The sequence below is a fragment of the Leucoraja erinacea genome, chromosome 5 (genome assembly GCF_028641065.1).
Source record: "Leucoraja erinacea ecotype New England chromosome 5, Leri_hhj_1, whole genome shotgun sequence".
Lineage (NCBI taxonomy): Eukaryota > Metazoa > Chordata > Chondrichthyes > Rajiformes > Rajidae > Leucoraja > Leucoraja erinaceus.
The window spans coordinates 22,055,084-22,079,286 of NC_073381.1; the positions used below are offsets into that span (position 1 = coordinate 22,055,084).

Sequence of the window (24,203 nt, forward strand, 5' to 3'; positions counted from 1 at the left end):
GGTCCTATGCAAAATACATATGGACTCAGCATCAGGTGTCTTGGAAGTACCTGATTGGCCTACACAGCCATGGGTCCCTGTGGTCCTAGACATAGTCTCTGAACCATAAGTCCATCATGCTAGATCTGGACTGACGGACAGGACCGTGAACATGATCACGGCGGCCTATCAAGAATCAACAAGGACTGGTGTAGCGTATACAGCTACAATCACCAACGTCCTGGAAATTCCTGTCCAGCCTTCATATTGATGAAGGACTGAGCTGCAGCGCTGTAATTTCGCCAGGAGTGCCCTGTCAACTTACTGGTGGCAGGCACCACGACAACTGTCCATGGGATCTCGAGAGGAGGAGCCATCATGGGGAACGGCTGCTAACCAGCAGCTGTCCGTTCAATTCACTTTTTTTAATTCGTTTTTAGTGAATTTTGTCCTATGTTTGTTGGGGAATTTGACTTTTTTATGTGGGGGGGAAGGGGGAAACTATTTTCTAGGTCCCTACCTGGTCAGTGAGGCAGCTTTTTTCCCGGACTGCAACGTCGACCTGTCCTTGCGGCCTCCCAGCGGGAGTGGAGCGGCGTTTTCCTGGCGGGGACCGCCCAGCACCTTCAGCTTCGGTGGCGGCACAGCGCTGGAGCGCTATCGCGGAGCGGAGCGGGCGATGCCTTGCCTGGGTCGCCGCGCTGGGTCGCCACGCTGGAGCTCCGGTATGCTGAGACCGCCGTGATCAACACCGTCGAGCTGCGGGACTGCGGAGCGGCCAACCGCGGGCAGCAGCGTCGACTTTAACATCGGGGGCCTCGGAGCACCAACCGACGCGGCCCTGTCAGCTTCGGAATGCCATGGACTCCAGTAGGGAACACCCACTTCCTATACTGGTCAGTCTTGGAAGCGGTAACGATGAACCTGCTGTACCGCTATAATACGGAAGTGGCCGTTCCAGGGTTCCCAAGCCGCTAAGAGGACTCTCCCGATGCCGGAGCAACATCACCCGGGGAGAACGGCCTGGAACATCGGGCCTCCGTAGAGGCAACTGTGGAGGCCTCAATGGGCCCGATTATGGGTGAACTGGGGTTGGGGACTGGACTTTGTGCCTTCCCTCATAATGGGAACCATTGTGGGGGGATGTTCTTTATGTTTAAAACTCTTATTAATGTTATGTCTGTATTCCTTCTTTATGTGCTGCAAAATAGCAAGAAGCATTTCACTTCACTACAGCTAGGTGTATGTGAATGTGACCAATAAAATATCTTTGATACCTTTGATACTTTTGATAATATGGGTACTGATTAAAGATGATCTTGAACTCCAGATTGTACAGTGTGCTTATTTACAATTAGCTATCCTCCAATCCACTGTAACCGATCCTGAATCTATTGAACATTGGAAAATGATCACAAATGTGTCCATTATTTCTGGAGCCACCTCCCTGAGGACCCTGGGATGGAGACCATCCGGCCCAGGGCATTTATCATCCTTTAGCCTACCCAATACTATTTCTCGCCTAATTAAAATTTCTTTCAGTTCCTCTACCCCCTTAGATCCGCTGTCCTCCAGTACATCTGATAGAGGAATAATGGATTTATAATTAATCCCACCTCAGCCCTTGATCCACATCTCTACAGGTGGAATGGTGGAGTAGACATGATGGGTCGAATGGCCTAATTCTGCACCTATAACGTATGTAGATACTAGGCCATGCAACCTACAAAGAGTAACTCTATTCAGTTTTGCCTTTTATGCTGCCCTGCGAGTCCACAACAGACTTTCTCTAGCACGCACTCTCACCTTGACCTTTATCCCTTTAATGTTCTACATTCCTGTGCTCTTCCCTGCCCCACCACTATAGATAGATTAAATATTTGAAAGGGAAATGGGCAGCAAGCAAGTTTGAGGCAAATGAGAATAATCGAGGAGTGCTGTCAAAACAAATAGAGGTTTGCTGCAATGACACTGTGATGAATAACACAGTCCCCTCTGACACAGCTCTGTTGCTAAATCACTATAGGTTATTTTACAGCACTGACAAGCCTATCACTTCAGAACCATGTTTTAAAGAGGTTTTTCATTTAGATGAACGAAACATAGCTATTGTACAGACGTCAGTGTCAATCTCATTATGATCCCAGGTCCACTTGAGCTGTTTACAGGTTCACATTATAAATAGAAGCTGATCGTTCTATGAATAGGCACAGAAGTGAAAATGGACTGATTGTGTGCAGGCAATTCAAGTGATTCATAGAGACTGATGGCACAGAGATGGGGCCCCAAACTCAAACCCTTCAGTGCACCTCGTGAAAGATCGCCATAATGCCTCTCTTCACTAATCCCACTTCTCCCTAGATGAGCGACATAGAATATGAGCAATAAATAAATATATTTACGTGCATACAGTCGTAGTAGTGCAATTATTTTCTGGTGGAAGGAGTGTCCGGGGGGGAGGGTGGTGATTGGCAATCACCGAGGTACAGTGTTGAGTAATGTAACAGGCACAGGGAAGAAGCTGTTCCTGGACCTGCTGATCTGGCAACGGAGAGACCTGTAGCGCCTCCTTGATGGTAGGAGGGTAAACAGTCTGTGGTTGGGGTGAGTCCTTGATGATGCTGAGCGCCCTTCGTAGACAACGCTTGCTTTGGACAGACTCAGTGGAGGGGAGTGAGGAACCGATGATGCGTTGGGCAATTTTCACCACCCTCTGCAGTGCTTTCCAGTCAGAGACAGAGCAGTTGCCATACCATACTGTGATGCAGTTGGTAAGGATGCTCTCGATGGTGCAGCGGTAGAAGTTCACCAGAATCTGAGGAGACAGATGGACCTTCTTTAGTCTCCTCAGGAAGAAGAGACGCTGGTGAGCCTTCTTGATCAGAGTAGAGGTATTGTGGGTCCAAGAGAGGTCATCGGAGATGTTGACCACCAGAAACCTGAAGCTGGAAACACGTTCCACCTTCGTCCCGTTGATGTGGATGGGGGTGTGCGTGCTGCCCCTAGACTTTCTGAAGTCTACAATGAGCTCCTTGGTCTTCTTGGAGTTGAGGCTGCACTGGTCGCTCATTCCAGTTATTCACCATACCCCCTACGTGCAGAACCTACCCCTCATGTTTCCTTTAAATATCTCCCTCTCACCTTAAATCTCTGCCCTCCAGTTCTAGACACCACTGCCCTGGGAGAAAGATTCTGATGATCTATCCTATCAATGTCCCTCAGACTTTTGTAAACCTCTACAATGTCACTAGTGGGAGAGTCTAGGACCAGAGGCCATAGATATAGGTCATACTAGTTTAATTTAGTTTAGTTTAGTTTAGTTTAGTTTAGTTTAGTTTAGTTTAGTTTAGAAATATAACAATTTTACCAAGGCCGATTAACCTACAAACCAAACATCTTTGGGATGTGCGAGGAAACAGGAGCACCCGGAGGAAACTCAAGAGTTCACTGGGAGTACATGCAATCTCCACACGGACAGAGCTTGAAGTCAGGATCGAACCCGGGTCTCTGGTATTGTGAGACGGCAGCACTCCCAGCTGTCCCACTGTGCGGTCTTACAATAATAGCTACTTTTGGTTTGGGCACCAATTGTACAATTAAGATTTCCTGGGCGGTATAAGGTCATGAAAGACCATAACGCAATTATCAGTTGATTAAACCAGGAACAAAGGGGGGGTGGAGACTTGAACTTTATTTGTGAATTTGAAAACCATAGAATGATGGTAAAGTTTAATAATGTATTAACCTGGTGCAAGGTCTGGAGGGTCTCTCTGTCTTTTTGTTTCTTATATTATCTTGTCTGGGAACGTAAGAAGTGGATCGACGCATTTATATTGTGGGATAACATAGAACCACTGTGGTTGATGGTCGATGGGCGGTGTGGACTTGGTGGGCTGGCGGGCCTGTTTCCATACTTACCTCTAAACTAAAGGAAACTAATATGATTTCTGCAATGAATAATACTAATTAAATAAAGGTTGTAATATAGAGAAGTAATATAGTGTGTGATCTGCGCACTCCAACCAATCTTCCATCTTCCACCAACTCTTGATGAGCCTAATGTCAACTGTGTCTGATAACTGGCAGTGTAATTGTGGGAAGGAGAGGAGCAAGAACACTCACAAAGGAGGATGAAGGGAGTGGTAAGGACATATACTGTACTCTTGGAGCCTAATGAATGCATTGGAGGTGGTGTTTTTCGTTTAGTTTAGATTAGTTTAGAGATGTAGTGCTTAAACAGGCCCTTTGGCCCACCAAATCTGTCCCGACCAAACACTACCCTACACACACGAGGGACATTTACCCTACACAGCCTATTAACGAGGGACAATTTACAGTAAATATACCAAGCCTATTAACCTACAAACCTAACGCACCCATTTGGAACCCAGGGCACTGTAGAATCATGGAGACCCATTCGACCGAGGTCTGAACGAAATTGCAGGTGAATATAATTACAAATTAAACCGTACAGGCATCCACCCAGTGAGTCCACCCAGGACTGTGATGGAGGCCCTTAGGTCTGGTCTCTTCCCTCCTCCACTGGCACTGTAATGCCCCTGTCCCACTTAGGAAACCTGAACGGAAACCTCAGGAGACTTTGCGCCCCACCCAAGGTTCCCGTGCGGTTCCCGGAGGTTTTTGTCAGTCTCCCTACCTGCTTCCACTACCTGCAACCTCTGGCAACCACCTGCAACCTCCGGGAACCGCACGGAAACCTTGGGTGGGGCGCAAAGTCTCCTGAGGTTTCCGTTCAGGTTTCCTAAGTGGGACAGGGGCATTAGGCAACAACTTTACCGCTACACCATCGTGCCACCCTGTGATAACTATAACACTAAGCGCAGGAGCCAACAAGTAATGTCATCGATATTGCCGTGCCCATTTAATCTATGGGCTAATTGAGAAATGTCTCCAATTCAGATTTGGGTAATTAAGACGCAAATAGTCTACATTTATGTAGCGGTTTCTGTGGCATTTAGGATATCTTAATGCGATTTTACAACCAATGATCTACGTCTTTATCTGAAGTGCGAAATTGGTTGTGATGTAGAAAAAAAGAAGTAATCCCACAATTGGTGGTGATGGGGACTTCATTTTGTTAAATTTGGAATCTCCAATCATGGGCATTTTAGTTTGGGTTACATCCCTGTTTGGAGCAATGGAAAAGGATGTTGCATCCAGTTCAACTTTAAAACATGCCTGAGGCTATTTAATATTCCATCATTTCACACAACCATTCCAGGCTGGCTTTTGAGTTTTATTGTTAGTCTTTTCAGAGCTTTGATCTAGTGATATTTTTTGGGGCTTTTTCGTTAACTGGCTTGTAATGGTGTCATCTATTTCTCAGCTGCATGAACACAGCTGGCAGGAGCAGCCAAGGAGGAGGGAATCTGGCTCTCTTCCAAGCTGTCAACATTGCCGCCTTCTGAGAGGATGATTGAACATCATTACAGACCATCAATGAGCAACACTTTTCCTTCCACCTTTTATCAGTCTCTCCTAAAAGCTGTAAGTACCTTAAAGTGGCACTTCAATTTCCAATTACTGCATTCAAACCTGATGCACAGTAAGAGAGTTGAGTTTTGAGACAGTTTTTTCCCCATTGTGATGAGCACTGTCGTTAAATTGAAAAGATCCTCTTCTTCCCATCTCCAAATAACTCCTCCCTACCTGCTAAGGGTTTGCAAACGTTGCTGTTGTATTCTAATGAAGGCAAAGTCAACTAGAGCAGTGTAGTTACACAAAATTGCTGGAGAAACTCAGCGGGTGCAGCAGCATCTATGGAGCGAAGGAAATAGGCAACGTTAACTCAGTGAATCAGCCAGCATCTCTGAGAACATGGATGGGTGATGGTTCGGGACTGGGCCCTTCTTCACACTTGACGGTTCAGGTGGGGACCTTTCTTGGGCCTCTCCATGTTCTCCAGAGATGATCACTGACCTGCTGAGTTACTCCAGCATTTAGTTTCTTTTTTTTGTAAACCAGCATCTGCAGATCCTTGTATCTACAGTTCAGTGTCAAGTCAAGTTCGGTTAATTATGATAAGCATGAGTACAGTGAGGAACAGGTACAATGATAATTTTGCTCACAGCCGCATCCCAGCTACATACTCACAGACAAACACACCACAGCATAAATCATTAGTAAACTTTACATAAAAATGCACATAGAATTCTGCAACAATAAACAAATGCTTCAATTGGCCTAACTACGTCTGGGCTAAGTAGCTTGGCCAAAAACACAGATTTGATACACAGAAGGATCTTGGGCTCCAAGTCTGTAGCTTCCAGAAAGCAGCACTGTGGCGCAGCGGCAGAGCCTTACAGTGCCTGCGACCCGGGTTCGATCCTGTCTACGGGTCCCGTTCTTTATGGAGTTTGTACATTCTCCCTGTGACTGCGTGGGTTTTCTCTGGGTACTCCAGTTTCTTCCCACATTCCTAATGTGCAGATTTGTTGGACAATTGGCTTCTATAAATTGTCCCTGGTGTGTAGTACAAAACTAGTGATGGTTGATTGTTGGTCAGCGTGGACAGAAGGGCTTGTTTCCATGCTGTATCTCTAAAACTAAAACTAAAATTTAAAAGTGGTAAGACAAAGTATTAGAATAGCTATACAGCTATATTAATAGCAAAAGGATAATGAGGGATAACATTGGTCCATTAGAGAGACAGAATGGACAGCTATCTGCAGAGCCAAAAGAGATGGGGAGATATTGAACAATTTATTTTCTTCGGTATTCACCAAGGAGAAGGATATTGAATTATGTGAGGTAAGGGAAACAAGTAGAGTAGCTATGGAAACTATGAGATTCAAAGTAAAAGAAGTCCTGACATTTTTGAAAAATATAAAAGTGGATAAGTCTCCAGGTCCTGACAGGATATTCCCTAGGACATTTAGGGAAGTTAGTGTAGAAATAGCAGGGGCTATGACAGAAATATTTCAAATGTCATTAGAAACGGGAATAGTGCCCAAGGATTGGCGTACTGCTTTTAAAAAGGATTCTAAGAGTAAACCTAGCAATTATAGACCTGTTAGTTTGACTTCAGTGGTGGGCAAATTAATGGAAAAGATACTTAGAGATAATATATATAAGCATCTGGATAAACAGGGTCTGGTTAGCAACAGTCAACATGGATTTGTGCCTGGAAGTTCATGTTTGACTAATCTTCTTGATTTTTTGAAGAGGTTGCTAGGGAAATTGATGAGGGTAAAGCAGTGGATGGTGTCTATATGGACTGTAGTAAGGCCTTTGACAAGGTTCATCATGGAAGGTTGGTTAAGAAGGTTAAATTGTTGGGTATTAATGCATGAGTAGCAAGATGGATTCAACAGTGGCTAAATGGGAGATGCCATAGAGTAATGGTGGATGGCTGTTTGTCAGGTTGGAGGCAGGTGACTAGTGGGGTGCCTCAGGGATCTGTGTTGGGTTCACTGTTGTTTGTCATGTACATCAATGATCTGGATGATGGTGTGGTAAATTGGATTAGTAAGTATGCAGATGATACTAAGATAGGTGGTGTTGTGGATAATGAAGTAGATTTCTAAAGTCTACAGAAAGATTTAGGCCATTTGGAAGAATGGGCTGAAAGATGGCAGATGGAGTTTAAGGGAGTTTAAGGCTGATAAGTGTGAGGTGCTACATCTTGGCAGGACAAATCAAAATAGGACGTACATGATAAATGGTAGCGAATTGAGGAATGCAGTTGAACAGAGGGATCTAGGAATGACTGTGCATAGTTCCCTGAAGGTGGAATCTCATGTAGATAGGGTGGTAAAGCAAGCTTTTGGTATGCTAGCCTTTATAAATCAGAGCATTGAGTATAGAAGTTGGGATGTAATGTTAAAATTGTACAAGGCATTGGTGAGACCAATTCTGGAGTATGGTGTACAATTTTGGTCATCCAATTATAGGAAGGGTCAACAAAATAGAGAGAGTACAGAGGAGATTTACTAGAATGTTGCCTGAGTTTCAGCAACTAAGTTACAGAGAAAGGTTGAATAAGTTAGGTCTTTGTTCTTTGGAGCGCAGAAGTTTAAGGGGGGACTTGATAGAGGTCTTTAAAATGATGAGAGGGATAGACGGAGTTGACGTGGATAAGCTTTTCCCACTGAGAGTAGGGAAGATTCAAACAAAAGGACATGACTTCAGAATTAAGGGACAAAAGTTTAGGGGTAACATGAGGGGGAACTTCTTTACTCAGAAAAGTGATAGCTGTGTGGAATGAGCTTCCAGTGGAAGAGGTGGAGACAGGTTCGATTTTATCATTTAAAAATAAATTGGATAGGCATATGGATGGGAAAGGAATGGAGGGTTATGGTCTGAGTGCAGGTAGATGGGACTAGGGGAAAATAAGTGTTCGGCACGGACTTGTAGGGCCGAGATGGCCTGTTTCCGTGCTGTAATTGTTATATGGTTATATGGTTAATAGTAAATGAGTGTGGTGTGCTTCATAATAATAATGCACTTTATTGTCATTGTAAACACATACAACAAAATTTCAGGCGCACTGCCTGAGCGTGGCTCTAACGTAACAGATAAATAATAACGACAATGGAAACAACAAAAAAGGCAAGAAAAATGTCGTCAAGTCAGAATGTGCAATATTTCACAGTATAGTATTGTGGCTGTACAAAATATTGGCTATGGCTAATATTCCTTTCATCAGTCAGGGCGTTGAGTCAGGAAGACATGTTGCAGCTTGATCAAATTTGGTTGGGCTGCATTTGGAATATTGTGTGACGCTCTAGTTGCCCCATTACAGGAAGAATATTTGGAGAGGGTGCAGAAAAGGTTTATTAGGACACTGCCTTAATTAAAGGGTATCAACTATAAGGAGAGGTTGGACAAACTTGGATTACTTTCTCTGGAGCTTCGAAGGTTCGGGAGAGACCTGATAGAAGAGTATACAATTATGAGATGCATAGATAGGGTAGACTATCAGAACATAAGACAATAAGACTATAAGACATAGGGGAATAATTAGGCCATTCGGCCCATCAAGTCTGCTGCGCAAATTAATCATGCCTCGTCTATTTTTCCCTCAACCCCATTTCCCTGCCTTAACCCCATAATGTTTTACTAATAAAGAAACATTTTTTTTAGGGAGGAAATGTCAAAGATGAGAGGGCACAGCTTTGAGGTCAGAGAGAGAAAGTTTAAAGGAATTGAGCGTGGCAAGTTTTTTTGCATCGAGTGATGGGAGCCTGAAACGCACTGCCAGGCGCGGTGGTGGAAGCAGATACGATAGTCGTATTTAAGAGGGTCTTAGATAGGCACAGGGATATGCAGGGATTGGAGGGATATGGATCACATGCAGGCAGATGGAGATCTGCATCATGTTCGGCATAGGCATTGTTGGTTGAAAAGCCAGTCCCAGAACTGTACCATTCTATACACCTGCCCCCTAATGTCTGCTAAGGCAAAGGCACATGTGCTGAGCTTCTAATGTCAGAAAGACTGACCTCAGCTATGGCGTTGCTGATTATAAAATTGGCAGTGTACACCTCCACGTGCTAATAATTTGTTCAAACCTTTGGGAGCAGAGGACTGATGAAATTTGCATCTACTGTCAGTCAGAGCTATTAATTAATAAACATTTAATTTCTTCAAAATCAGCCCATGGTATCTGCTATTTTTGTATATCTAACAGTGCTTTATTTGATTTAAATGGTGGAGTAATCTAACTTTAGTGATTTCTATCAGTTCATTCATACTCTATGTAGTTAATGCTCACTGTTAAAAAAATAACAATTGTGATCTTGTTAATAAAGATTCATTATGGTAATCTATAGTGAACATGTTGCAGATGCTAGAAATATGAACTACAGCAGAAATGTTGGAAATATTTAGGCAGCGTCCGTGGATAGACGGCCAATGTTTCAAAGTTCTAATGAAAGATCTTCCTTTGAAAGTTATCTCTGCTTCTTGCTCCTCAGTTGCTACCTGACCCGCTGAGTGTTTTGCAACATTTTCAGTTTTTTTTTTAATTTTCTGTTCAAATATCAACTTTATCTTGTGCAAAATTGTTAAGGGGTTGGACAGGCTAGATGCAGGAAGATTATTCCCGGTATTGGGGAAGTCCAGAACAAGGGCTCACAGTTTAAGGCTAAAGGGGAAATCTTTTAGGACTGAGAAGAGAAAAAAAAATTTTAGACAGAAAGTGGTGAATCTCTGGAATTCGCTGCCACAGAATGTAGTTGAGGCCAGTTCATTGGCTATATTTAAGAGGGAGTTAGATGTGGCCCTTGTGGCTAAAGGGATCAGGGGGTATGGAGAGAAAGCAGGTACAGGATACTGAGTTGGATGATCAGCCGTGATCATATTGAATGGCGGTGCAGGCTCGAAGGGCCGAATGGCCTACTCCTGCACCTATTTTCTATGTTTCTAGATGACCAGCGATCACCTATATATTAGTTCTCTCCTGCACATTAGGGAGAATTTTACAGAATCCAATAACCTAGTAACCTGCACATCTTATGGAATTTGGGAGGAAACCAGAGCACTCAGAGAAAATCCATGTGGTCACAGGGAGAACGTACAAACTCTGTACAGAGAGCACCCACAGTCAGGATCGAACCTGGGACTCTGGTGTTGTAAGGCAGCAACTCTACCACTGTGCCACTGTGCCACTGTGCCACGTTATTGAAGTTTATTTACTCAGAACAAGACAATAGCCTGATTATTCTACTGAACTGAAGCGTGTAATAACCAAGGCCATGACATTCCAAAAGTTAGAAAATAAATTGTCTGTGAAAAAGGAAAAGAAAAGCTGCTACAAAACCTGTTTTCTTTCATCACCTGCCATTTGAAGAGCTTCAGGCAAAGAGTGGCGTAAGACTGACTGGAAAGAATAGATTGTGCCTTTATTTATGGTGTTACGGTGAGTTTCAGTAACTCAAATCTCAAGCACTAGAAATCTCTTATGAGGATTATATTTGCAGCGGCTTTCTAATGTAATCCATCGGGAACATGATAAGCTGGCAAAGGGACATCAGTCGTATTTATGGAGCAGTCAACAGCTGAACTGCCCGAATTGGCCACAGAAAGCTTTTCCTCATGTTCAGAACATTAACTGGCCCTATGTTCAGAAGTTCAGAATTTTTAGGCATAGAATTAGTCCATTCGGCCCATTAAGTCTACTCCGCCATTCAATCATGGCTGATCTTTCCCTCTCAATTCCATTCTCCTGCCTTCTCCCCATAATCCCTGACACCCGTACTAAGAAAGAATCTGTCAATCTCCACCTTAAAAGTATCCATTGACCTAGCCTCCACAGCCTTCTGTGGCAATGAATTCCACAGATTCATCACCTGGCTAAAGAAATTGCTCCTCATCGCCATTCTAAAGGTTTGTCCTTTTATTCTGACGCCACGGTCTCTAGTCCTAGACTCTCCCACCCAGGGGCGGAAAATCTGGGGAGGCCAGAGAGGACAAGTCCCCTACATGATTTGAGAGGTGGGGGACATCCCCCCCAAGTTTTTGTAATCCTGATTTTAAACCCCGGTGAAATCAGTGGGGGTGGGACTGATGATTGAGGGCACCGATTGGAGGAGAGAGATGTCGGTCACCAGGCAATGGGGGCGGGACATGATTCAGCGCGATGATTGGAGGAGGGAGGTGTGGCATAGACCTGCGCTTCATCCGCAGGCAGGATCGATCCCGGCCGGCTCTCCGGCGCTGTCCAGGTGGCCAGAGAAGTCGGCAGCAAAGATCCTCAGCTATAGGATCTTTGGTCGGGAATCAGACGGGCCAGCGCAGAGAAACAGCGCTAAACCCAGCTAACTTTGTCTGTCCCGCCAGGTGAGCCTACAGCCTTCCTGGACTAGCGGGAAAAATATGGCCAGCGCATGTGTGTGTGTGTGTGCGTGTGTGTGTGTGTGTGCGCGCATGTGCGCGTGGCCGCCAAAAAATTGTGTCCCCCCCGTCCCCTTCATGTTTTGATAGCGAGTTCCGCTCTTGCTCCCACCAGTGCAAATATGGTTTTCCACATTCACTTAATCAGGCCGTTTCCCTCTGGTATTCAATGCTTAACAAAGTGAATGTTAGTTGAAGTAGCATTGCATTTACACTTACCACTGACTTCATCACCGAACACCGCTGGGCTTTCTTCTTTTCAATAAGGGGATCCTACGAGGTGACAAACAAACAGAATGCTCGAGGTAAATTCCAGTCCACCAGTTGCTGTTGCCCGTGAGTTGTTTAATTGCATTGAATTTCAGCGATTGCATTCCACAGCAGAGAAGTGGAAGCTACTCAAGAAAAGGTCACGTCTTGGTCAGCACTGATGAATTGGACCACTGGGCATCCTTGCTGTATAGTTTCATCACTCTAAGCAATTTAATTTAAACTAATTTTATTGATTGATTGAAAGATACAGCATGGAAATGGGGCCCTTCAGTCCACCAAGTCCACGCCAACAATCGATCACTCATTCACACTAATCCTACATTATCCCACTCTCCCATACTCTCCCCAAACTCTAGGGGCAATTGACAGAGGCCAAGAAACATCTTTGGGATGTGGTAGGAAACCAGAGCACTTGGATGCAAAACAGTCACAGGAAGAACGTGCAAACTCTACACAGAGGTCAGGATAAATCCCAGGTTTCAAGCGCTGTGAGGCAGCTACTCTACCAGCTGCGCCATTGTGCCGCCCTTTTCTAAAGCTGCCTTTACTGCATCATTTTATTTGCATTGATTTAAAAAGTCACCTTTGAATTGCGGAGTTGGAGTTTCATACCTTCTCTCCGTTTCCTACAACCTACACCAAAGAGCAGTCACAACTGTTCTGTGGATTGCTTCAGTATTTGAATGCCCCTTTCTTTTGCATCAGCTTCAGGCACTGGAGACAATATTCAAGGTTAGAACATTAAACAATACAACACAGCAGGCACTTCACCCCACAATGTCTGTGCTGACATGGTGCTAAGACCAACCCTTATCTGCCTACAAATGATCCATTACCCTCCATTCCCTGCAGATGCATGTGCCTATCCAAAAGTCCCCTAAATGCCACTGTCGTATCTGCTTCAACTTCCACTCTCAGCAAGTACAGGATACTGAGTTGGATGATCAGCCATGATCATATTGAATGGCGGTACAGGCTCGAAGGGCCGAATGGCCTACTCTTGCACCTATTTTCTATGTTTCTATGTTTCTATGTAAAAGGTACATGGATAGGAAAGGTTTAGAGAGATATGAGCCAAATGCAGGCAGGTGGAACTGGTGTAGATGGGGCATTTTGGTCGGCATGGGCAAGTTGGCCGAAGGGTCAGTTTTTATAGAGTCATACAGCATTTCCTTCAAATCTTTCACCTTCCCCTGCAAACGATCCAGTGATGCTGGCGAGAGATCCTGAGAAAGACAATTTGCTGTGTTCCCTGCCTTTGATGTTGCACACTTTCCCTATTAGCAACAGCATCTGTTCATTAAACATTTTACTGATCTCCCTCCAGGTTCGCAGCATTCCTCAACATAAAATTCGTAACAGCTGCCAATCCACATAAACTTCCCAAAGGGATAATGTTCCGTTTAACAATGAGTTATGCCTTTACCTACCGATTGCTGCCAGGAGCAGTGAACCAAATGTCAGATAGAAACAATGCAGTTCCGCCCCTCCCCCACTCTAGTCATCATACTAGTTTCATTTTAGTCCTGTTGAGTTTCACTTTCTGTATAACTTGTTATCACCAGCCCCACAGCCAACAATGGAACATTGTGGGCTCCACCTTTCCTTGATCATCTTGGCTTTTTGCATATCTTTTATTCATTTGTTCTATTTACCTTCTCTATCTCTCATTCCCCTTTCCACTGACTCGGTCTGAAGAAGGGTCTCGACCCGAATCGTCACCTTTTCTCCTGAGATGCTGTAGGCTCCACTGTTATTTCAACTTTTTGTGTCTACCTTCGGTGTAAACCAGCATCTTTCTTTACAGGTTAAATAGCATCTAAATATCACAATTGGTGGTAGACCATCAACAAGCAACATTGCAGGGGAGCACCTCAAATTACACACCACAAATTGAAAGGCTTTCCAATGCACCTCAGTACACGTGGCAATACTCATAATAATAAACCAATACCAATATTTGGGTACCAATTCCAATACCATGGACCAAACCAATATTTGAAACTATATTTTATTAATGTTTCCCTATTTCAAACTAAACTTTCCAGTGTTTCGATTGTGGAATTAATGGGGATTAAAATGAATAATCTCCATAAAATGATAAATTGATCACATGGGAGATTAACTGAATCTTGGCTGTGTGGCCCACTGCCACTCTTCATTTGTGCATTTCCACAACTCTCTTTCCAGCAATCTTTTAACGTGGAACAGTTCAGCAGAGGAACAGGGCCTTCGGCCCACCATGTCCCTGCCAAACATGGTGCCAAATGTAACTAATCTCTTCTGCTGCACATGATCCATATCCCTACATTCCCCGCATATGTGCCTATCTAGAAGCCTCTTAAATGCCACTATCTTCTTTCCCCTCTCCTTCTCCCCTCCTCCAATCCCTCCATCGCCTCTCCCTCCCTCTCCTTTCCCCTATCCTCAATCCTTCCCTCCCTCCATAACTCCTCTCCCCTCCCTACCCCCATCCTATCCCTCTATCCCCACTCCTCACCTCCCCCTATCCCCCCACTATCCATCCTGACCTCCCCATTGCCCCCCTCTCCCTCTATCCCAACTCTCTACCTCCCCCAGTCCTCTCCCTCTATTCCCCCTCCTCGCCCACTATCCTCACCTGCTCGGCCGCCCTGCAACCCGGCTCTCCCTCCCTCCCTCTGCCCACTCCGGCTCAGCCGCCGCTCGGCCCCTCCCCATCCTGTCCGACCGCCTGCTGCTGTTGCTTGGCCCGTCCCTACCCTGCCCACCTGCTTACCTGCCTACCTGCCTGCTGCTGCCGGGCCGCTGGGGGGATGGAGTCAGTGTTCATCACGGTGGGCACCATGAGTTTCAATGAGCTGCTGGAGTTGATCTCCTCCGAGAGGTCTGTGAGGTTGAGTTATCACAACGGCAGCGGCGGACGAGATGGACCTTCGGGGACGGGTAGATGGGACCGTCATTGCCGCAGAGGGTGGGCAGGGGAGAGGGGTGAGGGGTTAAGGGGGTGAGTGATGAGGGAGAGAGAGACGGGACATAAACCTCTACTGGGTCTACACTGAGCCCCCTCTGCAGCCGCAGCCGGTGGTGGGGGAGACGATAGACAAGTTACTGGATGGGAGAGAGGAGTTTGTGAGTGAGGCGCAACAGGATGTCGCCGGTGGGGCAGGAAGGGGCGTCGCCATCCCGGCCGTGGAATTGACTGACAGGAGAAGAGACCAATCTGCGTGGTGCTGACTGAAGGAATCTGCGCGCGCGCGTTTTTAAAGATTTTTAAACCTTGATAACTTTTACAATATACCACCGATTGGAGTGATACTTGTTGCACTCGCAGCACAGGAGAACAGTGAGTAAGCTGGCAAAAAAAATCATAACGCTATCGTGTACTGTTTTTGCGCAAATAGAAAAACCGCGCAAACCGGAAGAGCACAAGATCAGAGTTTTAGTTATGTATAGATAGATAGATAGATAGATGTATAGATAGATAGAAGAAGATAGATAGATGTGAATTAAACAATATTTCATTAGCATCCTGCATTAGGTCTATCACACCCACATTGTACCTTGTAATTCATTAAACAATCAATCATCTTTCTCTGCATCTTCATCCTTTCCCATCTGAGAATGCTAAGTCAACCACATTAAGAGTGGAGACTTGAACCAAAAAGAATGCATCAGATAGACACAAAATGCTGAACTAACTCAGTGGGTCAGGCAGCATCTCTGGAGAAAAGGAATGTTTCAAAACATCACCTCTTCACATTTTCCAGAGATGCCGCCTAACCTGCTGGGTACCACCTGAACTGGCATCAGTGGGGTTTGGGGAAGGTCTCCTGTGATACCCCACCATTCTGTGTCTATCCTCGGTGCAGTTCTTTTTTACACAATAATGCATCAGATGTTCAACAGACAAGACATGCGTTTAGTTTCAGGAAGAAGGAAGCCAATGATAGCGTGAACTCCCTAGTCATGGTGAATGCCATTCCGTTATTGTTTGCCATATCGGTTATCAGTTAATCAATCAGTCACCATTTAGTGTGTAAGAAGGAACTTCAGATGTTGGTTTACACTGAAGACAGACACCAAAAGCTGGAGTAACTCAGTGGAACAGGCAGCATCTCCGGAGAAAAGAAAATGGTGATGTTTCGGGTCGAGACCTTCAACTGAGAGTCAGGGGAGAGGGAAACTAGAGGTATGGAAAGGTATTGAATAAATCAAGAGGTAGCAGCAATGACCAAGGAAAGGTGGAAACCACAATGGTCCATTGTTGGCTGTGGAAGAGGTGATAACGAAGGGATACAAACAGTGAAACTAGCAGGATGACATGGTCTTGGTCTCTACCTAACTCCCAAAGCTGCCTATGCTGTACATACTCCAGTTTCTGTCATTGACGCATGGGCAAGATCCCCAGGAAAGGTACAGAATAAATCTCTCCCCAGGCACGTTCACGTTTACAATGTGCAAACATTAGGATGGGGGAGGATGGGAGTGGGAGGAGGGGGGGGGGGGGGGGGGGGGGGGGGGTGGGAGGGGAAGGGGGGGGGGGGGGGGGGGAACGGGAAGGTGGCATGTGAGGCAGCCAAGACACCCACCATCACAATTTAAAATGCTGCAGTGTCTGCCTCGATTCCCATTCCCAGGCCCCACCATAGCTTCATAAATTCAGGATCAACAAGCTTGAACCTTGAGCAGCTTTCCTTTGAGTAGAATGTATGTGTACGCAAGAAACCCTACCATTCATAAACTATTCTACTGCAGAGAAATCAATAAAAAATCTTGCTCACTGGTCTTTCCAGAATAGATCAAATAACTCAGTTGGAAGTTTGTTTTAAGTTTTTTGAAAAATTTATCCTCGGATGTTCTAAGCGAGTGGCACAGCGCACGCATTAACATTCAATCTCTTGCCCAAGAGGGCTAAAGATAATCTGTGCAGATGGAGGCATGTGTGCAAAGCATAGAGAACATCATGATCAAAATAGCAATGTTAAAATGTCTACGGGGAAGCTGGAAAGTTAGTAAAACTGTAATTCCAATCTTAATGAAGTTAAATAAGCCGTGACTTTACCTTTGATGATAAATATCCACTTAAAAACCCAAAACAAAACGCAGATGATCTTCAAGGGCACGGGCTAAAGATGAATGATATCCATGGAGACATAACCCTGTTACTCCGAGCGACTTTCTTTTTAATTCAACAACAGCTGCACTGGTACTCAACACCATCTTACAAATAGAACATGACTAATGTAAATGAGCTTGATTTTCTTACCATGAACGTTTCCAAAGTGTCTTGCTAAGTAAAGTGTCTTCCTCCTGTTTGTTTATTTTCGGTGCCACCAAAACAGTTACGCTTCTGCAATCCAAACCAATGTGTTATTTTTAAAAAAGGCACCCACTTGTTGGAATTCACAGCACTGTGAACCTTCTGGAGCCGAACCTTCGTGCAGCTAAACTGATAATGGTGGTGTGGGTCTGACACTTTCTATTTATATACTTACCCAACCTGTAAATAGATAAATGGAGACGGCAAGCCGCTGTTAACAAAGCCACCGTTTTGATTTTTAATTTTTTAGCTCAACAGCACGCAAACTGGAGGAACTACACTTCATATTACACTTAGTTAGCTTAGAACCCAATGGTATGACCATTGAATGCTCCAATTTTAGGTAACTTAAAACCATTCCCCTCTCCCTCCCTCTTCCCTAATCCTCCCTACTCCCCTGTGCCCCAACTGGACTTGCACCTATTTGTCGACTCCCCCTTTCTTTCTGCCTGCATTCCTTCCGCCAGCTTCACAGTTCACAACTCTTCAATCTTTTTGTCTTTTATCTCTGGCCTTTGTCCACCATTCGCCGATCAAAATCCCCCCTCACCTGTATGAATCTTTTACTTGTCCATCCTCTCTTCCAGCTTGCTTCCCCCATTCTCCTGCAATCAGTCTACAGAAGGGTCCCAACCCAAAATGTCACCTTATCCATGTTCTCCAGAGATGCTGCCTGACCCACTGAGTTACTCCAGCACTTTGTATCTTTTTTTTGTAAACCAGCATCTGCAGTTCCTTGTACCCACAACTTCATTGTCTCTTTCCCAGCCAGATGATGTTCCCATCGGAGTGTTTGGCTGTAAGATTGATACTGTTAACTCTCACCAAACCCCGTACCACATTCTTCACTATTTTGATGAGCAGCACTGATCAACACTGGCAACTTTGTGATCAACAGAATTATAAAATTATCATTTTGTTTTCAAGTTACTTCATGACCTCGTCTGCCCCGATCTTTCAAATCTCCTTCAGCTGTACAACCCACAGTTATATGTGCTTGTCTATTTCTAATCTCTTGTGAGTACCTGAGTTGTGTTTGCTGCATGGTAGGCAGCCTGGCTTGGTTCCATATTCAGAGTACTTCTTTCAAAAGCGCTTTCTCATTGCATAATCCGTTTATCCCCCTATTTATCGCATCCTAACTAATAATTTTCTTGAGCAGCTCTATCAAATCTAATCTAAGCAGCCTCAGCTTTCGGAATACCACCAACATCCTCCGGAAAATACACAAATTTTGTTGGAGTAACTCAACTGGTCAGGCAGTTGGGTCAGGTGACATTTTGGGTCAGGGCCCTTCTTCAGACTGATTGCAGGTGAGGGTGGGGGAGAATAGGGAAGAAAGCTAGAGGGAAGGGGCAACACAAAACATGGAAGGTAGGCTGATAGAGGTGAGAGGAGGTTTTGATAGGCAGATGTTTGGACAAAGGCCAGAGATGAAAAGACAGAAGGGCCTGTCCCACTTGGTGGTGTTTTCGGTGACTGCCGGCATCATTGACTGACGTATCAGGTCACCAAAAAAGTTGCGGTGTGATGCGGCGTAACGCACCGTGATGACGTATTGACGTATGGTGTTTCCTCAAGTGTTGCAACATTTTTTTGTCGCCGCTGGATTTTGAAATGTTCAAAATCTTTTGCCGACCCTGATATGACGCGGGCAGTCGGCCGAAAAAAATCACCAAGTGGGACAGGGCCTAGAAGGTGGTGATACAAAAGAATTGAAGAGTAACAAATTGTGATGCTAGAGGAAGCACTGTAGGTAGAAGGGAAGGGTGAGGGGGGAAAATTAGTCAATAATGGCAGGAAATAGATAAGAGTAATTGCACAGAGTATTTTACCCAGAATAGGGAACAAAGAACTTGCAGACGTAGATGTAGGGTGAGGGGGAAAAGATTTAATAGGAACTTGAGGGGCAACTTTTTCACACAGAGGGTGGTGTGTACATGAAATGAGTGTATGAAACTTAAGTTTCTTCCTTGTACCTCTTTGATTGCTTACCAGTGGGGTGTAATTGAGTCCTTGGTTGTGATGTTATTACACAATGGGACCATTGTTCATGTTCTTTCTCTGCTGGAGTAGTCATTCTTGTTATTCATCAGCAGATGTTGTGTGCATACCGTGGGGGAGGGAAAGCGTGGGAGCAGGGAGCCAGTGAACCTGTTGCCAGGTACCAGTAACTTTAATCTGGTAACTACAGCATCTAGACAATCTACTTATCACATATTATATCCTTTTCATTTGTAATAGACTGCCTGCTCTAGGCAAGCCACACGTTAAGATATTCCATCAGCCATTCTTCCTTCCCACTATCCTGAGAGGTAATAACGAAATTGAGAATTTGATGGGAGCAATAGTTGGATGAAGCCCAACATGTGGAAGGATCTTAGACTGATAGGTGGTCCCTCCCCAACAGATCCTCAAAAGCATATACAAAACTAGACCCAAGCTTCACATTCTGAGTCCCTCAGTGCATATTCAGTGCTCCTGCACCTTTGCCAGCTGAGGGTTGATCCCTGGGATGGCGGGACTGCCATAAGAGTGGAAGGAAGACTTGTCCCTCCCCAAAGACATTGATTAGACCAAGCTTGTATTCCCTGCACTTGCTCCTGCAGTTAGAAGGATGAGAGGAGATCTTATAGAAACATATAAAATTATAAAAGGACTGGACAATGTTGGGCAAGTCCAGAACCAGGGGGCACAGTCTTAGAATAAAGGGGAGGTCATTTAAGACTGAGGTGAGAAAAAACTTCTTCACCCAGAATTTTATGGAATTCCCTGCCACAGAGGGCAGTGGAGGCCAAGTCACTGGATGGATTTAAGAGAGAGTTAGATAGAGCTCTACGGGCTAGTGGAGTCAAGGGATATGGTGAGAAGGCAGGCACAGTTTATTGATAGGGGACGATCAGCCATGATCGTCAGACCAATTGAATAACTACTTTGGATCCGCCTTCACTAAGGAGGACATAAATAATCTGCCGGAAATAGCAGGGGACCGGGGGTCAAATGAGATGGAGGAACTGAGTGAAATCCAGGTTAGCCGGGGTGTGGTGTTAGGTAAATTGAATTGAATGGATTAAAGGCCGATAAATCCCCAGGGCCAGATAGGCTCCATCCCAGAGTATTTAAGGAAGTAGCCCCAGAAATAGTGGATGCATTAGTGGTAATTTTTCAAAACTCTTTAGATTCTGGAGTAGTTCCTGAGGATTGGAGGGTAGCTAATGTAACCCCATTTTTTAAAAAGTGAGGGAGAGAGAAAACAGGGAATTACAGACCAGTTAGTCTAACATCGGTAGTGGGGAAAATGATAGTCAGTTATTAAAGGTGGGATAGCAGCACATTTGGAAAGTGGTGAAATCATTGGACAAAGTCAGCATGGATTCATGAAAGGTGAATCATGTCTGACGAACCTTATAGAATTATTCGAGGATGTAACTAGTGGAGTGGATAAGGGAGAACCAGTGGATGTGTTATATCTGGACTTTCAGAAGAATTTCGACAAGGTCCCACATGAGAGATTAGTGTACAAACTTAAATCACACGCTATTGGGGGTTCAGTATTGATGTGGATAGAGAACTGGCTGGCAGACAGGAAGCAAAGAGTAGGAGTAAACGGGTCCTTTTCAGAATGGCAGGCAGTGACTAATGGGGTACCGCAAGGCTCAGTGCTGGGACCTCAGCTATTTACAATATATATTAATGATTTGGACGAGGGAATTGAATGCAACATCTCCAAGTTTGCGGATGACACGAAGCTGGAGGGCAGTGTTAGCTGTGAGGAGGATGCTAGGAGGCTGCAAGGTGACTTAGATAGGCCGGGTGAGTGGGCAAATGCATGGCAGATGCAGCATAATGTGGATAAATGTGAGGTTATCCACTTTGGAGGCAAAAAGAGGAAAGTAGACTATTATCTGAATGGTGGCCGATTAGGAAAAGGGGAGATGCAACGAGACCTGCGTGTCATGGTACACCAGTCATTGAAAGTAGGCATGCAGGTGCAACAGGCAGTGAAGAAAGCGAATGGTATGTTAGCATTCATAGCAAAAGGATTTGAGTATACGAGCAGGGAGGTTCTACTGCAGTTGTACATGGTCTTGGTGAGACCACATCTGTAGTATTTCATACAGTTTCGGTCTCCTAATCTGAGGAAAGACATTCTTGCCATAGAGGGAGTACAGAGAAGGTTCACCAGACTGATTCCTGGGCTGTCAGGACTTTCATATGAAGAAAGACTGAATAGACTCGGCTTGTACTCGCTAGAATTTAGAAGATTGAGGGGGGAAACTTACAAAATTCTTAAGGGTTTGGACAGGCTAGATGCAGGAAGATTGTTCCCGATGTTGGGGAAGTCCAGAACAAGGGGTCACAGTTTAAGGATACGGGGTAAATCGTTTTGGACCGAGATGGGAAAAACATATTTCACACAGAGAGTTGTGAATCTCTGGAATTCTATGCCACAGAAGGTAGTTGAGGCCAGTTCATTGGCTATATTTAAGAGGGAGTTAGATGTGGCCCTTGTAGCTAAAGAGATCAGGGGGTATGGAGAGAAGACTGGTACAGGATACTGAGTTGGATGATCAGCCATGATCATATTGAATGGTGGTGCAGGCTCGAAGGGCCGAATGGCCTACTCCTGCACCTATTTTCTATGTTTTTGTGATCACAATGAATGGCGGTGCTGGCTCGAAGGGCCGAATGGCCTACTCCTGCACCTATTTTCTATGTTTCAGGAATGGGCCAGTCAGCAACAATCCCTGATGTACATTTTGCCCTGCTGGGATGCCAACATTTTTCGGGCAGACCAAAGAGTGTCTCTCACCGAGTTGATGATCTTCCAGCAGAACTTGATGTCCACCTCCCATGTGTCCTTGGGAACAGGGTAAAGGTACAAGTCTTCTTCCCCCTATGATACTATCATGGACCATTGTGTTTTAAGAAATAGACGGCTGGTCCCCAGTAATCGTAGTAAACTCATGTTGGAATCTTGCCGCTGTGCCAAGCATATTTTACTGCAATTTATTTTTACTTATTTAATGAATATTTCAACTGTACAGTATTAAGTTCTTCCTTATCATTAAAAGCTCACAGGTGCCCATAATCCTTGATATCCCACCTCCAAGGCAGTAACACGACTAAGGTAGAGAACTATTGATTTAGTGTTGGACTACATCCAGCCAATTAGTCACAAATAAATATTTCATAAGGCTTCATGCTGGGAACAACAGGATAAAGTGTAATGATGGTTTGTATGCTACTGAAAAAGTTAATCCAAACTTCAGTAGGAAGAATCAAAGAAAATTGTTGGATTCTGTTTCCACTATATTCAAAGGAGGTTAGTGTTTAAACAATTTTGAATTTCAATCCAAAATAAATAACGATCATTTTTGTTTTGGTGCAAGAATTCTCTCTATATGCTTAGAAGAGCGCTCCAGACGCAGCTACAAATTGTAAAATTGGTATTATCAACAGACAGCTGTCAAGGATCGGATGAGCATGATAGAAGCACGATGTTTGAAATTGGTGCATTTTACAGGTATAATCTCATAACCAGTACTGTAATCATGCATAGTCTTTCCGCTGACTGGATAGCACAAAACAAAAAAGATTTTCACTGTACCTCTGTACATGTGACAATAAACTAAACTAAATTAAATTAAATAACTGGGCCCTTGAATTGAGGTCAGAACATTGAAATGAGTAGAGCAAAGTTGACATATGTTCTCTGGTTCCCCAGCTGGAGAGCTTCTCCTCACTCTCGGTCATGTGACTCGATGACGGAAGTGGGTCATCAATGAAGCTCGTTGTCCACGCCGTGCTGAACACTTGAACTGTGAAGGGGCGAGATATTAACCACCACCATGCGGCAATCTTGACGATGACATTCAACCATCACTATGATGGATCTGGTTTTTAAAACTGACCTCGCCAATGTAGAAATTAGCTGCATGACTACACCACTTGGTCCCAGGAGCCTGTCCCACCCATCGATAAAAGCTAAGCGTTATTCTGGTCTCTGAATTCTTGTCCTCCTCAGGTCTGTATCAACCCCTCATTTATCAAGTGGCTTAAACATATTCAGAGACAGAGGCACAAGGAACTGCAGATGCTGGTTTACAAATAAAAAGCACAAAGCGCTGGAGTAACTGACTGGGTCAGGCAGCATTTGTCGCTGTTTCAAGGGCAATTTTTCAAAATCGGGACGATTGTTGATGCTGATTATAATAAGGAGGTGAAAACTGGAAAAGAGGTGATGCAGGACAAATCCTGGTACGTTATAGGTGGATAAAGGTGAAGGGGGGAGGGGGTGGGGTTGATTGGCAGATGGCTGGACAAAAAACAGAGATGAAAAGGAAACAAAAAGGTATTCAGAATCTGCTTCCATCAAAAGTTTTGCAAAGACTTACTTTCTGAGAGAAAAAAAAGTGGTGTCTCTGTGTTAAATGGATGATCCCTCGTATTTAAACAGTGGCCTCAACTTCCAGAATCTCCAATGATATTGCTCTACATTCAACATGTCAAAACACCTTACAATCCCAATTGTTTCAATTGGCCTGCTCACCCTTTCAAATTCCAATGGATATAAGGCCAACCTTTCCTGACAATTGGCTTTTGAGGTTAGACCATACAACATTGGTGCAGAATTAGACCTTTCAACTTTCAGGTTCTGCTCTGCCATGTGATCATGGCTGATCTAATTTTCCCTCTCAACCCCATTCTCCAGCCTTCTAACCCCATTCTCCAACCCCTGTAACCTTTAACTCCTTTACTAATCAAGAACCAATCATTCTCCGCTTCAAAA

General features: G+C 44.5%; 1 protein-coding gene across 1 annotated transcript in view; it reads right to left on the bottom strand.

Moving 5' to 3' along the window:
* LOC129697034 (uncharacterized) overlaps positions 1–17,719 on the bottom strand; it is a 37,813-nt gene extending 20,094 nt beyond the window's left edge. Inside the window, exons 1-2 of the mRNA XM_055635227.1 lie at positions 17,357–17,719; positions 12,055–12,108 (exon numbers count right to left, since the gene is read on the bottom strand). Of these exons, the coding sequence (XP_055491202.1) occupies positions 12,055–12,108; positions 17,357–17,359 (57 nt within the window). The 5' untranslated portion in view covers positions 17,360–17,719. The remainder of the gene's footprint in view (positions 1–12,054; positions 12,109–17,356) is intronic.
* Between the last annotated feature and the right edge of the window lie 6,484 nt (positions 17,720–24,203).